Genomic DNA, 17,330 nt, shown 5'->3' on the forward strand with positions numbered 1-17,330 from the left:
GTTGCATAATTGTCTGAGTCGAAGCGAGCTCCTCGGGAAGCAATCGCGGCTCGACCTTTTCATTCGTAATGAAGTATCGACGCTAAAGCGCTTCTTCCTTCTCTCTCTCTCGGTGTGTTTTCTCCGGATAATCGAATGTGTCGATCACGAATATCGATTGTAACGTAACGTGCCGCGAGACACACGCTTCCGCGATAATTCCGGGCGTTCTTTGAGAAAAACTGTGCGCGGCGTGAGAGGAGCCGAGAGATCGCGCGCTGAGAAAGAGTCCCGCGAGGATCCCATGCACTTTCCATTTCTCCCTCGCGGTCGTCGTACTCTCACCCGGCCCCTTCTTCCTCCACAGCGCAATAATTCGCGCCTCTTCGCTTTTGTACGCGTCCATACGAAAACGACACGCAACTGTTGGCCCGCTCGACGCTTCGCTTCTCGCGGGCGCACGCGCGCGGATAACATCGCCAGTTTGCATCGCGAGGCCCGAGGGCAGCGCAAAAATCATCGCGTTTCAGCGAGAAAAAGCCAGGAAAAGAAAGCGAAATGTGAGATCTCGAATCTCTATTTTTCGAAATGAAGCATCGGAAGGTTCGCTTCAGAGCCGAGTGGCGAGAAGATTTTTATCGAAATTTTACTTCCAATGGGAATTCGAATCGCGAAAATTTCGCGGGCTCGCCTCCCGAGAGCGGCGAAAATTCCTCGCCGGCCGTTCGACGGGCTCGAGGAATTTAACATCGCAGTTAAATTTTTTCATGTCCCGCGAGCTGAAAAAAAAGGTTTCATAATAAGTAATAAATACGATTATTACACTCGTCCCCGCGCTCTGGTGCGCGACGCTCATTTTCCCTGCTTCGAAGCTTCGTGTTTTTCCGTGAAAACGACAACTCGTTACAAATATTTAATGAAACGCGATTAGCCCACTTTCGAGGCAACTGCGTTGTCGACCGTTCGAGAGTGGCCGGATGATGAATTTGGTGGGAAAGCGCGGCATTAAAATGGACTAGGAGCGACTGTGCGCCGAGGAAATGTCGATTCGCGTCGCCACTTTTTTCCCCTACCGACTAAAACAGAAATGATTTCGCACACTTTTGTATTGCGCGGGGATCGAATTTACTTTGGAAGTGGACGACACGACGGGCCCGATTCCAAACTTTTTGTAGCGCGATCTGAACCGCTGTTTGGCGAAGTCGATCATCCGCTTGTCCTGCTTCTCGGCCTCCTCGAGCTTCGACAGTTCAGCGAGGAGCATCTGTCGGCTTATCTCATTCTGCTTAGCGAGTTTGTCCTGGAACGATGTTTTTGATTTTTCTTTGAACGTCATGACTATCGGGATGGAGTTACGAAAATTTTACTGACAGCTCGACGCGTCTGAAACTGTCGGTAAAACGTCAAAAATTTTCTCATCGAGTTGTTTTTTTATTCCGACAATGAAAAATGAGGAGCGAAATGTCAGCCGGCCGAACGGAGGGAGGGAGGAAAAATTCCGTCATTTACCGTCACTTTTTAAACATTTTTTTTAGTAAAGCAGTTGAAAAGCTTTGTGACGATTAAATGGGCAAAAAATTTTACGAGATTCTCCAAAGAGTTGTTCCAGGAACGATAATAATGATAATCGAGAAAATTGAAGATTTATGGACTCGTGACGCAACTGACAAATGGATCGCGAAGACTCAATCTCGCGAATCCTGCCTTAATGCAGTACCATTTCGTTTCCGTGCGTGCTCTATGCCAGAGAAATATGCACAAGTTGCATCCACAACTCTATTATCTCTCTCTCTCTCTCTCTCTCTCTCTTTCCTTCTTTGTCTCTTACGAGTTATGGGACTCTTAATGAACCGATATGAAATCCGCCTCCGTACGGAGCTCATTTGTGAAGCATTCTGACGTACAGCATCTAAGCAGCACGTTTAGCAAAGCTTCTCCGCTACTTTTCCTTCTCCCACTTGTCCTCCCCCTGCCTCTCTCTCTCTCTTTGCTCGTTTATTTATTTAATAGAAGCAGTAGCGTTTCATTCGTATAAGCATGGAAATGTAGCACCTTCGAACCTTAACCGTGATACGCTATTTACCTACGAATAGCGAATCATTTGTACCGCGCTCTCTATCGCTTACGTATTGTGTAATTACGAATGTCACTTTTATGCTCTTTTTCTACTGGAACTTTTATTGTTATTCCGGATGCTAATACTGTTGTTATTACTGGTGAATTTATTGTTATTTTCATCGTCGTACTATAAAACGTCAACTGATTTATCGAAATTCCTTTTTCGGAAAGTTTTACGAGCTGCGCGACGTGCGGAATATGGATCGAACAGCGTTCTGTCGAGGAGTTTTTTCAGATATTTTTCAATCTTGTCTCTCAGGCTTTCGTGACTTTATTGTTTTCGAAGCGACCTCTCTTCGTGGTCTTCGCTCATCTGTCGATGAAGAAATTGAGATCTGAGACGACCGTGTGTCAAACTTCTTTTATTGGCAGCTCAACGATTCGGATATTTTTCAATGGATAAATTGCGATCCGGTTCAGAGGGGTAAGCATAGTTTTAAGAAAGAATTTTGGGCCGAGGAACGTGTGGAAAATGGGTGCACGGTGTCGAAAATAAATAATCAATCGCTAAAACTTTGCGATGTCGATATTATGAGATTTTTTTTTGGGGTTATGTTCTGTGCGCGCGCATACTCCGACCGAACGCGTCGAAGAGAGGTTATTTGGTCCGAGAGTCAAGCGAAAGGAAAGGAAAAAAATGAATTCGTCAAATGATTTATAACGTTCACGAGCCTGATTCCAATGGTACGGAACCGTTGGCGTGCGAATCTAATTCGCACCTGTCCCACTTTTTTTTTAAACACTTTTTCGATCAACTTTTACAGATCGTTATTCTCGATTGGTTTCTGCTTTTAATTGGTGTTTTTTAAAAAGCTTATGTGTGCTTTGTGTTATAAATTTTGCAATGAAATTCAGGTTTGATTTTTAGAAAAGAACTTTCTTAGAAGTTGCTATAGTTTCACGATGATTTATCTGGAAAATGGCGTGTTATTACGCGAAAAAGACACAAGCTAGTTCGATCTTAGTTTCGAGAGAGAAAAAAACATTGGACACATATTTGTCTTAACAAACGAATGAGTTTTCGTTCAGCGGATCAAGGATTTCAGAAAAAAAATGGAGATGACTCGAGTTTAGTAGAATTACAGTATTTTTCGTGGAATACTGAAGAATTTCGTGGATTTTAGTTCCAAGGATAAAAGGTTATGTTCGTTTAAAATTATAAACAAACCCGAATGCTTGTGTTTTGTTTTTGTCGCGAAGAGAGCGCTGAGCGCGCCTGAGCGTGCTCGTCCGTCAGCGCAGCGCTCCGGCTCAGCTCAGTGCTCAGTGTGCGGCGAACCAGCGCGATTCCAACTACGTTTCACTTCTCGGGCGGGAGCGGGAGAAGACTAAACAGATTTTTTCTGCTCGCTCTGTCTCTTTCTCTGTCTCGTATCGTTTTGTACAGTAGGCCGGGAAAGAGAAGTAGTAAGAGGCCGCCGGCAAACGCCGATGCGAGCCCGGGAGAGGCCTCGGCGATTCAATTTCAGTCGGCTCGCGAGCGGCAAACAGTAACGCCACACGCGGCTCGAGTGGGCGTGCGACAATTTGGTCTCGACAGTTTACCGATTCTTCGGTTTTTCGAATTTTCGGCTATTCGAAATGTCATAGATTTCGAGCAACATTAACGACAAAAAGAACGTAAGAAAAGTGAAGACGCGTTTGAGTGCGAAGTGCGGCGGAAAAAGTTGTGCACGTTCCTATATTTACTCCGAGCGAAAGTAAAAAAGTGTGAAAAAAAAAAAACAAAACGTTGCATAAAATAAACGCGAATGTTTACGTGACGCGCAGCGTGCTGCGCACGTGTGGCGCCATTCTGCCGACGACTCGATACATTTATTCGTTATTTGTATGTTTATTGTCCCCAGTAGAACATTGTTATTCCTATTTTTTATTTAAAGTGACGATTTTTTTATTTCAAATTTGCAAAAATGATCGTTGCGACACTGAGAAAACTTGTGCGTTACAGCGGAGGCGTGGATTGATATGTGACTTAATTGTTACCGAAAGTAACAAAATAGTGCGGTGGTGTCGAACTGCCGGCACGTGCTCCGCGCTCTCCCGCGTGCTCGTTCTTTCTCCCTCGCTCTTGCTTTTTTCTTGTTCGTTCGCTCGCTCGCTTGCTCTCGCCGCAACAACACAGTCCCTGGGAGACTTTCCGAACGCATTAACTCAACATCGGTTCTTGTGCCGCCTGATGTAATATTCTATATTTACAAAGCTACTGGTGTTTTGGAAGAGGCCCACAATGCAATACTTCTGTGCAGCATATGCGTATGATAAATATAAAAATATTGCGGCACACGCTAAACTTTCGCGATCGGGTTACTCACGGTAGCAGTCAGTTCGAATCGTTTTGCAGTAGAGTCACGCACAGTTTTGGTTTTTCTTATATTGCGAGTCTAGAGAGACGCAAATTTTTTTTGAGCAAAAAATGTGGAGTGCTGTTTTTTGATTTTGACAATTATCAATGTGAAGACTCGTCGAACGAATAGCAAAATCATTGAATTTCGAAGACGCATTGTGACATTTTTTTACTGGTGAAGATTATTTGTGGGTCAGTCGTTACGGATCGTCGAAAATTTTCGATCGCTAGTCCGGTTATTTTTTATTCGTTTCGCGGTAAATCAGCGATGGGGCGTATCGGGTAATGATTAGCGTTCAGTGTCGTCGCGACTCTCATAGCAGATGGGTCGGTGCGTGGTAATCCCGTGCGAGTGTAAACATCGGAACGAGTCGTTACCGCGAGTTTTGTTGTTCGTTACGGTGAAGGAGAACGAGGCCGCGTGTATTGTTCGAGTTGAGCGTGAATATATGCGATGATTCCATGCAGCGTGGACAAGCGCGAAGACAAAAAAACAATTACGGGATTGTTCGTGATCGTCGTCGAAGCAAGGGTGGCGTGTTGTGCAACTCTGAAGTTTCAAGTTCCGCGTGTTTTTTAATTCCGCTAACGGTGATACGGTGAAGAATATTTCAAAATATCGGAGATTTTAACGAGTGCGTTGCGAATGCGAAATGTCGATGAGAATGGAATTCGGCGGTTACAAGGGCACGGGAACTCGCGTGAGGGTCCGTCGTCGAGCCGAATTGGGCCGACGTCTTACGAGAAGATTGTCCATGGTCGCTCGTGTTCCCGCTGCATTTTTGCAGCGCGCAAATCCACCTGATCCAAAACACATCGAAATAACCGCCATTGCACCTGACAAGACTCAATTGACGGTAAGTTTGTGCTTTATTCCGCAACTGATTTGATTCGTAACTAAAAATTTGATGCAGAAAATATGTTTTTTGAGGTTTTCTTTGTCGATAAATAACGAAAAGTGATTTGAAAATTGCGAGAATTTTTCATTTTGGAAATTGGTCTGATTTTTCTTGTGGTCGAATCGTTCGGTCGACTAGAAAATGGAAACAAAATTTTGCTGCTCTGTCGAGAATGATCATGCAAACATTATTCCATGACAGACTGGTGCATGGCCGCGCCATCTTTGAATTATTGCCCGGAAATGTTGCTCCTCCCCAGCATTCTTTTCGTGTGCAAATTCGAATAGCATTTGGGAAGAAAGGTTTTCCGCCACGATGAAATATGAAAAGAAAAGAATTAACGAAACGCTTCGTAAATTTTATATCATTTTTATTGCACAGCTTATTCAGTCAGATAATAAAACGTTGTTGCTCTCTTTTGTCCGTTCTATCGACCGAAGTACGGTTCGTACGAAAAGAATTATTTCCTTTGCCGAGGCTCCACAATTTTCACGTGTTTTGCCGGGGAGCTGAAATCCAGGTAGCCAAGCGGATTTCCTTCACATAACCCTCCAGATAATTTTTAAAACATTTCGTCGAATACCGAATCGGGATTATTCTCTTTTTTTTTATAGCAAAAACTGTTATAAAATAATTCAAACTCGTTTACACTCAAACAGTTATAAAGTTGATAAATAAAATCACGCAACACTCTGGCTGACAGCATCGTTTAAGTTATTGTTGTCGCGGCAAGCGGGCGAATGACCGTTGGTCCGGTCGTGACAGAATGTGGAGGGGGAAGGCGTTCGACCGTTGCGCATGCGCTCTCCGTAGGGAATCTTCGACAATCGCTAACTCGACAAGCGTTTTTTCAATGAAAATAATAATGAATCCAAATACATTTAGATCGAGAATTTTCATGTGCATAAATGGGTGATGTGAAAATGTGTTTTGTCGCACCCGTTGGATCGAGTTGTGATACAGTCATGAGTGAATACACAGCGCGTTCAAAAGAAAAGCAAAACCATGTTTTTTCGTCACATTCAGATTGACTGGATTTCAGTGTTTAATGCATTTGCGCAGTTGTCTTCTCTCGAGTATCGAAGGCAATGGAACTTTGTTTATGAGTCGTATACGATGAATGACATTACTCATCGTTGTGGCTCATAATTCCATCGTTAAACTGTCCGACATAGATATAGCATGTGTAGTACGAGTTTCACGCGATTTATTCCAAAGTAAAAGAGGGAGAGGATTGTCGTCGCGGGCTTCGCGGGCACGCCGCAGCGTTCGACTGTGATTCGTAATGTCCACAATATTTAGTGCGTGTGCGTCGCCGATGTGTGTGTCTACTCGTGCGTTACGCGTGAGAGACCGAAACCGCGTACGAATTTCCTTCTGTGCATTGAAATTTATCCCACTTATTCGATTCGTAAAATGAATTTATTCCAATTGATCTGAATTCTGCGTCTTGAATAAATCCAGGTTTTCAGGTTAGAAATGTCAGTTTTTTTTTTTTTTTCTTTTTATACTGTAAATTGCACTTTTGGTTGCTCTGTATTTTCGAAGCTTTCGGAAACATAAAAATCGAGCTCCCAGTGGAAAGTTTCGTCCGAAGACGGCGTTTGAGCGACAAATACAGGGGCGCGGGGAGTTTTCGATCTTTTCTGACAGCTTTCATGTGGAAATATTAAAATCGCATGGAACTTGGCGTTCACTCGCGACAATATTACATTTTTCGTTCTTCCTCTGTATTCGAGTGACCTTTGTCCAAAACAAATATGCATTAGTCACAGCACCGCCGACTTTTCGAGCTTGTATTTACGACGCTGCGTGCGTGCTGGTATCCTGCGCGAATGTTTGCCCGAGCAAGCGCTTATGAATTTCCAAGGGAAAACGAAAGCTGTTATTATAGCGCTTGGGCTGGTGGCGCGTCGATTCACGGACTCGCGTTTTCTATCAAACTATCACCTTCCCTCTCTCCTCCCCCTGTTTAGCTCGCACACAGAAACGCACGTGCGTGCTATTATCAACATATCCATAAATATTAGACACACATTTTTATTTTTTTATTTTTTTTCCCGCTCGACCAATACACCTTTCGTGTACAGACGTTAATTTACCCTCGGTATAAACGCGCCTGGCTCTCTGGCTGACAAAATCTCAAACGCGAGTTTCACGCACGTTTTCCATTGTTGGCGACGATGTTACGTTAAATCCCTGACACATGTAATCGTCCGTCTATTTGCGCTTATCCATTGGAATTTTCCATCCTTTTTTTCCCTCGTATCTTTTACGACTCCACAAAAAATTCTCATTTCATCGTTTTTTCGTGTTCGCTCCTGAATATTCATCGAAACGTTGTCACGAACAGAATTTGTTGTACCGAGCTTCGGAGAGACGCGTTCCAACGATATAAACTTCGATTACATCTTCACAAGAGACTTCAAGAGGATAGACGTTCTGACAAATCGACTAATTTCCAATTTGCAGTCTCATTTCGATTGGTAACCTTCCCGATGACGCGCCGCGCGTTCAAAATACTTACTTTATGATTTATTATCGTAAACCAATCATTTCGTTTGACACGCTGACGAATAAACTTGGTCAAGAATATAAAATACAATATTGAACTCCAACTTCAATGAAAAATTTTCGAAACTCGAACAAAGGAAATGTTTATTTTTAAAATGAATGAAAAATAATTCTCATTATCGAACTAATCAATTCAAATTGCAAATAATTTAGTACATCGATCAATGTTAACCCTAGAACGCATGACTGGGGTGTGAGCACACCCCACGCGAACTTCAAACTACGCTCCCGTCCTAACAAGCGACATTATCGACTGATTATCGACGGATTTTTTTATATATAAATTCAATTGAAATTAGTTTTATCGTACATCATTCTTTTCGTTATAAAAAAACGAAGAAAATGGTGTAGGATAAAGTCAGTTTAGCATCGTAGGACCGGATTTATAAGCAGAAAAAGAGTGGGGTGCGTTCAAACCCCGGTCATGAGGTTGAGGGTATGAAAAAAGGCACATGAGGTGTAGGGTTAATTAATTAATGACTAAAAAAATTTCAAAATAATACGAATAATATTGGAACCAATATTCGCGCCAAGGAATACCGAAAATAAGAGAACTGGTCAAATATTGGCAGGGTGTCAACTCCGGTGTCATCTCTCCAGTGCATTTTCCATCATTGAAACTCTCCAAGTGTAGCAACCACTGTTCATCGTGCTCGTGTTTTTCGTTGACTTTACTTTGCCCTCGAAATCACTCGTACTTGACGAAAATTGTGAAAGCGTCTCGATTTAAAAAAAAAAATTTCTTTTTACGAAGAATAAATAATATTCATGAATTCCTGTCCAAATATCAATCCAAACAAGCCCAAAAACAATCAAAGTTAAACAAATTCGAACAAGTCCTATCAAATCATGGTGGAAAAGGACAGAATCAATCCGTAGATTAAAGTAGAGTGGAGCCTCCTCGAAACCCTTAATATCGCCAGCTTCGTGAATTCCTGTCCCAACTTCGGCCCCAACAAGCCGAACCCGAAAAAAGTTGCAACGAGTCCAATTCATGATGAAAAAGGACAGTGGCGAAAATTGAAAATCTACTAGAATCAATTTGTAGATTGAAGCAAAGCGAAGCCTTCAAAAAGTAGTGAATAGTCTTCAATCTTCTGCCCGAAGACTATTCTTGGAGAAAAAAAAACATTTTTTTCACACACTCTAATAAATATATACCAAGAACAATGAGATGGATTTTTTTCACAGATTGTTTCAAGCAGCTAATAAGTTATGAAGCTAGAATTCTTATCGCTACGTAATTAATAATTATCATCTCGGAAGACTGTAAAGAGATTTGTTACGATTGTCATGAATATTTGCTCGTAGCATTATTAAATAACAAAATCGTAAAGGATTTTAGAAAGATTGAGACGTTTCAAAGATTTTCGTCCAGTGCGAGCGGTTCTGTGCGAAGAGTACAGTCGACGAAAAATATACGAGGACACGATAGCAGTCTGGGAAATGTCGGGTTGCTGCGCGATCGAGACTCACCCTGATAGAGGGTTTACGAGAGATGACACAATGTCGAGTTGCCCGATGTAGAAAAAAGGGCACCCTGCCAAAATATTACTTCAAAATAATAGATGAAAAACGAAACGGATTGAAGGTTTTTTGAAAAATTTCAGTCCTTAAAATAAAAGCAATAATTGAAATTTAAAATTGAAAAAAATGGTTTTTTTTTCTCGAAAACGTGACTTTTATATAAATAAACGTTGGCTCGCTTTCAGCTCCGTTCAGTGAACCTGAATGACGAAGGGTCTTACGAGCGAAGATTAGCTCATGAGGTTGGATGACGTGACAAGGGCACAAGCTAACAGGCTAATAGGTCTGAACGATCGATTCGCGTGTTTGACTCCGATCAAGTGTGTTTGCTACGAATTTTAATACTCATTGGCATCGATTTGAAGGCACGTTTAGCCACGTACACATGCGTTCGTCCATACACGTGTTTTTCGCAGTAAATAGCGGTTGCACACACGCCATGATCCGTTCGATTTGATCTCTCGATCGCCCTCCATCGTTTACGTTACGAGGCCTATCGCATATTTGAATCACAGTCTCGCGGCGATTAATTGATGCACGCTTTTTAAATTGATCTATCGATCGACGTTTTTCATAAGGTTTTTCATTATCCGGTTAACCGAGGAGGCAAACGTAACGAGATTTTTCAAATCTCGTGCTTTTCGTCTCCAATTAACTCGAGAAATCGCGATTTCGGGCGTTAATCATGCCCGAACGATCGTACTTTATGGGTGTCCAAATTGAATCGACTTCTATTTCCTAATTAATGATACAATCACTTTAAATTAATGTCAGAGTTATTTATTCGAAATTGTAAACACATTTGACCGAAGCCCAAATTTCACTCGTCCCTGGTGAAAATACTATAGCTTTTTATGTTAAAAATTGCATTAGAGAGCGCAAATGGAAAACACAACGGAAAATGGATAAAGAAAAAAATGTTAATAGAAAGACAGAAGGCTATGACAGGAATATGGGCTAAGAAAAAATAAAATGCCGAAATAAGCAAATGCGAGGCTATGCGAACGCTCATTACCCATTTCATTAAATCTTTAACAATAGTCTCGAATTTTTTCCCAGACCTTCGTCAGATACTTCATTATTATTGCGCGCGCTTTTTCATAAAAATCGTAAGAAACGTTCATTCGTAATATGGATAAGACGAACCCTTGAAAATTTGATACGCGTGTCGGTCGACTACCGATTTAAACTCTGTAAATTAAAAGGCTTTCTTAAGAAAATCGTTTCGTGCATGAGCTACCTTAATGCCAATTAAAGGCGATTTATTAGTGGAATTTTATATTTCGAAAGAGTTTTTTCAACGCCCCTTGAGAATCCCGGAATGAAAAGTTCTCACGTTTGAATTCCGAATGAATTTCAGTGAGTTTACTTTCTTTAATGAAAATCATGGAAAAGTTGATCTCCCGAAATTCGGATTAGCGTTTAATCTCTTCATGGAATTGTGAAGTTTCGATCGATCGCGCGAGAAAAAAATCGATTCAGCTCACCTCCGATATCGCAATATCGGAGCACAATAAAATCGCACACAAAAGTACGACTTTTATTATCCGAACGGATCAATCGCGACGAGACAGTCTGCCAATCACCAGGGAAAGTGGGCACATCGACGAGCCTGCCTCAAGTTTTACTCGAGCCCCTCGACGTGTACGCTTATTACTGCTATTATTTTATCTCCGCGAGCAGCTCTCGCGAAATTACACGGCTTCGGGACACCAACACATCTTACGACTCGCATTCATCTCCGCGCCAAGATTAATCGACGTTTTTATCGATTGATATACACGCGTAGATCTACTAACATCTCATGAAAGCGTGTATAATCTGCAATTCTTTCTCCGTTTTAATTAACGACGCGGATGGTGATGATTGGCCTCTCGCGTACATGCAAAAATAAACGGACGAACGTTAAATACTTGGCGAGCACGATGCATTATTGACCGAAGGAGGGTCCCTCGTCGATTTCGAAACAGAAAATTCCTTCTCGGGTCGAACACGTGCTCGAATCCGGAATTCGTTTTTTCCAGATTCAAATCCTTTAACTTCTGATAGGAACACGACTAGCATTCCTTTTGAGCTCGAATGAAGCGTTGACGAGAGACCGAAACGTTACTTTGTCCAGAGTAGAATAAAAGTTTTGGCGCGCTCAAAGTGATCTTCGTTGCTCCAAACCAACGTTCCCAGTTCAGTTCAGCGAATGAAATCGCTCGGATCATCTCTATTTGGTTGAAGGAGGAACCGAGTCGTTTGCCAGCCACCAGGAAAATTGTCGGATCTACCAAATTTTCGTTGGATTTTGCTCTAATTGAGAATTTTAATGAAATTGACGCAATGAATTCGATTGAATGAACGAGTTTTTTCGATTGATTCGTCCAAGTGTGAAGTCCAATTAATCGAATTAGTAAAGAGAAAGTTTTTTTTTAAGTAGAAAAACAAATTTCGAATCTTTATTCTCGAGCAAACGACGCGAGCGAGCGTCGGAGAAGCGTCGATTTTTTTTGGCACTCGGACCCCGAACGTCGCTCGAATTTTCCTTCCCCTGAAGCACGATTCACAAAGTATTTTTCTTTGAGAAAATGGAACATCGATTGACCGTGACTGCTCGATGGTTCTATTCTGTAATAACATCTTAAGGAAGCTTCGCTCGAATAATGCAGCGTTACGCGTGTGCACGGCGAGCCTACACGTTCAGTCAAATATTGTAGCAGATGCTGGCTCTGCTGGCTGGCCGCAAGCGCTTCACGCGACACGGAGTCTGGAGGACGACGAGTCTGTTATGCCGGTCGAATGCAAATCCGATCCATTGTGCGCGCGGCGCGCGTACGATCGCGCTCTTTTCCGCATCTCCTCGGAAAAACACATTTACATGAGCGCTATAACGATGAAATTAATATGACGCTGAAGTTTCCAACGTTGGAGTCCAACGAAATGATCGAAAAAAACTCTCCAATAATTCCAGTAATTCTCCTATTTTGTTCCCTGCCAAATTTCCGATTCGTAGTTTTTCAAGCTGCACCAACGATTCGTGAAATAAAAAATTGGTGAATTACAAACGTTTTTTTCGTTCATTTCGTTGGACTCCAACGTTGGGAACTTCAGCGTCGTAAATTAATCGTAATTCTATTCTACTCGGGGAGGAAAAACCATGACGTTGAATCGAGTAAATTTCGTTTTCTGCCCAATTTGCAAATTCGTAGTTTTTCAAGCTGCACCGATACTTCGTGAAATGGAAAATTCGTTAATTGCACATGTGTTTTTTCTCCCATTTCTCCCAGGGATTTTCCTCGGCTCGATGGAAACGCGTAATTTTTAGTTCGCCTTCCATCGAAAGTGATACACTTCTGCGGTGTCAGAGCCACGGGAAACGTGAGTGTGTGTAGACAAATCGAGCGGATCGTACCGGATCAAATAAAGAGGTGAAAGTGATGAACGAGTCGAGGCACTGTCCAGCAGAGTATTTGATCACAGCGTCTCATTCGTCTCTCCACTTATATCTCTCCCTGTCTATTATGTATAATTAGATGCATGCCTTCAAGGTTCCCCCTAGTTGACCAGTTTTCAGGAGCTCACGACCGCCCTGCGCTCTCTCTTTCTCTCTTAACGTCGCTGTTACTTATTACGCACCCAGCAATTACTCTTTCTAAGCACGGCGGTGTCCGCGTGCTGGAGAATTGATAGGCTCGTTGCGGCTCCACTCGGACGAGCAAATGTGTATCATTTCGGTATCGAGAAACGTAGCTGTTTCATCTTTCGATATTTTCATTCTCGCAGTTATCGAGGGTAAAAACTGTCTCGTTGGGACTTTTGGACGAAAATTTCGCGACGATTTCGATTCCGTCAATTGTTGCTGGCTTTCCTGGCTCTCGGACTCGAATTCTGAGGATGACACTGAAGTTTGCAACGTTCCAGTCCAACGAAATAATAATGTTGCAAAAAACCCTCCTGCAAAAAATCCCAGTGATTCTACAATTTCGTTTCCTGCCGCACTTGCAACTCTTAGATTTTCAGTCTACGCCAATGATTCGTGAAATAAATAATTGGTTGATTACAAACGCTATTTTCGTTAATTCCGTTGGATTCCAACCTCCCGAACTTCGGCGTCGTGTTCTTCCGGAACTTTGTTCCTGATCTCCGTCTCCGGTGGTGGGATTGCTGTGAAAATTTGCTGAAAATACCGCGGACTCCTCCTCATCGTTGACGAGTCCTCCTCGTTGCTGTGCTCAGCTTGTGTCAAGACCGGCGACGAGTTCGCATTCTGTTCATTGATCGATGTGCCAGATCAGGATTTCTATCGCGGAGCAAAGATCTCTCGTGCGAGTTTATAAAACAGGCATTAGACGATACATACGCGTCAGTCTTGCGCGAGTGTATTGAGAAACCGGGTTGACGACTTTTCTCTCCAAGATTAGGCGCAGACACGGACGCGGGTATACGTTTCTGCTCGCACACAAATACACACGACTGCAATCGTCTCTCGCGTGGTTCATCAAAGTGAGTGAGCGTGTGTGTGTGTGTGTGCGGAGAGAGATTTTCGCGAAACAGCAGATCACACTAAACTCGTATCAACAAACGTCTTTCACGTCGGTGCTTTGGTTTACTTACTCGCCAACCCGCGGATGCCCTCAGAGATCCTATTGTGAGACGAGAAATGCGATTTTTCAAATCGTCGCGTCGTTTCACTTTAATTTATGAACTCTTGGGTCGCTCAGTGCGTCGGGATGCGAGGGAAATGATCGATATTTCGAAACTGTTGAAAAGTTTTTCTGGAAACGGTCAAAGTATCGACACGTTTTTTTTCCTCAAACCTCGCCTCGGCTCCGTTTTTATCGATTTTAAATAAAGTTTTATTCGGGACAGGAATAGTCGAAGATTTGTCGAACTTCCGGTGTGCGGAGATTGTTCCGAATGATCATAGGGTTTCACGAGGGTTCTGGGAAACCTCCACGAGGTTAAACTCGAAGCAAATATTATTGGAACGCGCAAAAAAGGTCGCAGTGCGCGGTCTCGAAGGTCTTTTTACTCTCATAATTCGGCCGGCATTGTATCGCACATCGGAGATACATTCACGTACGTGCATAATCGATATGCAAGATCGTCGTGCGATAGCGCATTCCCGTCATAATTATTCCTTCTTAGGCTCAATTGTGCAACGGCCTTCGAGCGCACCAACCGCGCTTGTGTATATTTATTCTGTGCGATTTAATCCCCGATCGATGATACATCAATTATTATGGATACGGACAGGACCTTCGTGCGATTCCTGCCAGTAACGTCCTCTTCCTTACAACGCACAATTACGAGGCTTAATTGCCTGCGTGCAGAGCTCGAATAACGAGGATGAAGAAAAAGGCCTTTTTGCCATCGACGCGCAATCGCTCTTTCGTTTACCGCCAAAATATCATTTTCCCCCTCCCAAAGTGCGAAAGCGAAAAAAAATACTCGCGGTTCGTTGATGCTGTTTCCGGAGCGTTGCACTGCCCAATCGGGCTACCGCTGCATACATTTCGTTCAAGTTTCTCAATCACTTTTTTCGGCGCTTGCTCTCTAGACTTTTCGATCGATCAGAAGAGAAATTATCGAGGCCTCAATTATGGGGATTGGCGCGAAACCAGTTTTTCGTTACTGGATATTGTACACGTTCTTCCCAAATCCGCGCGCCCAGTGAGCCAAAAAATGTTTGAAATTGAAAAAAAAGTTGAATAAAAACCATTTTTTTGTATTTTTTGGCGAAGAACTTTTTTCAAACACACAAAAAGTGGGTTTTTTTCAGCTCGCATAGGACGAGAGCTGAAAACTCGTAAGCCAAGTTCATTATCGTCGTCCATAATATTTTCGTTGGACAGAATAATCGCTATTCGAAAAAGCTGTGGCGCGTTTGCTCAAAATGAACGACAGCTCAAAAGCCGTTTCACATCGATTTGTCAACCGTATTGTGAAACTCTCGCCCGTGCGATTTGCCATGAAATTTATTGGCTGAGCGCGATGAGTCACCGTGACTACAAGCCACAAATCAATAGTAGAATCACATGCTGCGAATCGGTGGTGAAAAACGAGGAGCGTTTTTCCACCCGCGGAAAAATGTTCGTACCGTCGCCTCTCGAATTCGACGAGAAAACCATGAAAAATGATAAAAATTGAGAAACTCGTTGAAACGAATGATTAATTGTGTCATCCCGATTAGCTCGACCTGTTATTTGATTGTCATAATTGAACGAGAGATTGCTAATCATGCGCGTAAATTTGTTGAATTAAGGATAAACTAGCGGCTGGAATGAAAAATTGAAAGGATTCGCGGTTCTGGCATGGTACGCCCGTAAATTAGTCTCATCGATTATCGTAAGAATGCCATTTGACGCATTACGTAAAAATTCCGAAAGAAGTAGAGAGGCTCTCGGGAGGTGTGAGGATTCAAACGTTTATCTTGCTCGCCCGCGCGGTGCGGTGTCGCCGTAGTTCCGCGTGACGCACTCTCTCCTTTTGCTACGCGCTTAGAGAGTATATTCACCTGTAAATACGTTTAACAACTCGAGACCTCCCTAATGAGGTTGTTTTTCATGCTAATACGAATCTCGTGTCGTACCTGCAACCTCTCGGGCACACTAACGTTCGTGTTTGGGTTTTTGAATTTCATTAATGCGCCGCCTCTTTATTCGACGAGCGTTTAATATGCGCGTGTATAAAACTCGCCACGCGGTATTCCCGCGTGCATTAATTTTAACACACAAACACAAATTTAACTTTATTCCTGCGCCGCCCCGAGCGCGCGAAACACGAAGAATAGTTAAAGGGCCATTACTTTTCCTCACCTTTCAATCTCGAGGGATTTTAAACCGAAGTGACGAAAGTTAGAGGCTTCTTTCTCCCTTTTTTTGACAACTCGAATCTGCTATTAATATAAATAACACGCGGGGGCTTTGAGCGAGAGGCGAGAGTTTACGGAATTGCAAGAATGTCGGGGGACCGTCGGGACTGCGCACACGTTTTCATTGGTAACGGTCGAGCCGATCGCTCGGTGCTAAAGTTTCGAATTTCAGAGCTTCTTCGTTCCTTTTCTTACGTCCTGATTATGCAGCTGGATTTCGACGGCTGGAATTCAATGAATATATCGGAAAAATCCTCCAAGTCCGAGTTCGATTCGAAACCGAAGAACTTTCGATTTTATTTACTCCGTTTTATCAATGACTCGCACACATGACAGGCTCAATGTCACGCTCCTCTTTAGCACTCAGTCCATTTTTCTCTCGTGACGAGTGTCCCAGACGACCAAGTTCCAGTATTATTAATACGCCCCCGACGCTGATAAAAAAACGTGCGAGTGTTGCGCACGTGGCTCGAGTTCTGCATCCAACGCCCTCCCGTGTGGCCCACGTGCTCGTTTAACATAATTTTCTCAAGTCTCGGATCGTGCGTTCGGCCCGAGGCTAAATGGAACCTCGAGTCAAGCGTTTTGCTCCCGGAACGACAATTCATTCGTAAATTCTCCATTAAAATCAGTTCCGCTGTAAACCAGCTTTTCCAAAACGAAATTTGCACCAAAAACACTTTTGTTTTTGGCAGTTTACCAAGAAAACCAGTTCCGCTGACTTCCGAGCTGGAATTCGGTAATTTTCATCCACTTTTTCGCCACCCGATCCATGCAGAAGCGTTTCCCCACGACGAATCTGCATTCACATTGCTCTGCGAGCAACGAAACGTCAACGAAGTAAAAAAATGAAGAAACTTCTCGAGTCAACCGTGCCGAGTTATCAGACCGAGCGAGAACGCTCATACACGTTTGTGGATCGGCGAAGTGCAGCGCACATAAAAATGGACAGATAACTGCTTGCCTGCAGCGAGAGATGAAGCTGTTCGAGCTCTTGTGCAACAAGGGCCTTGAGCCAGCGTTGATACTC

The 17,330-nt window shown here is 43.1% G+C and overlaps 1 protein-coding gene across 5 annotated transcripts in view; it reads left to right on the plus strand.

The window, feature by feature from the left end:
* The first annotated feature begins 3,380 nt into the window (after positions 1-3,380).
* The window catches only part of LOC122410475 (uncharacterized), a 52,741-nt gene continuing 38,791 nt past the window's right edge, over positions 3,381-17,330 (plus strand). For all 5 annotated transcript variants that reach the window (XR_006260945.1, XR_006260946.1, XR_006260947.1 and 2 more), the window contains exon 1: positions 3,381-5,298. Coding sequence is in view for 1 of the 5 variants with exons in the window: in XM_043418635.1 (XP_043274570.1) it covers positions 5,095-5,298 (204 nt within the window). In the remaining 4 variants the exon portion in view is untranslated. The remainder of the gene's footprint in view (positions 5,299-17,330) is intronic.

This window comes from Venturia canescens, chromosome 5 (genome assembly GCF_019457755.1).
Source record: "Venturia canescens isolate UGA chromosome 5, ASM1945775v1, whole genome shotgun sequence".
NCBI lineage: Eukaryota > Metazoa > Arthropoda > Insecta > Hymenoptera > Ichneumonidae > Venturia > Venturia canescens.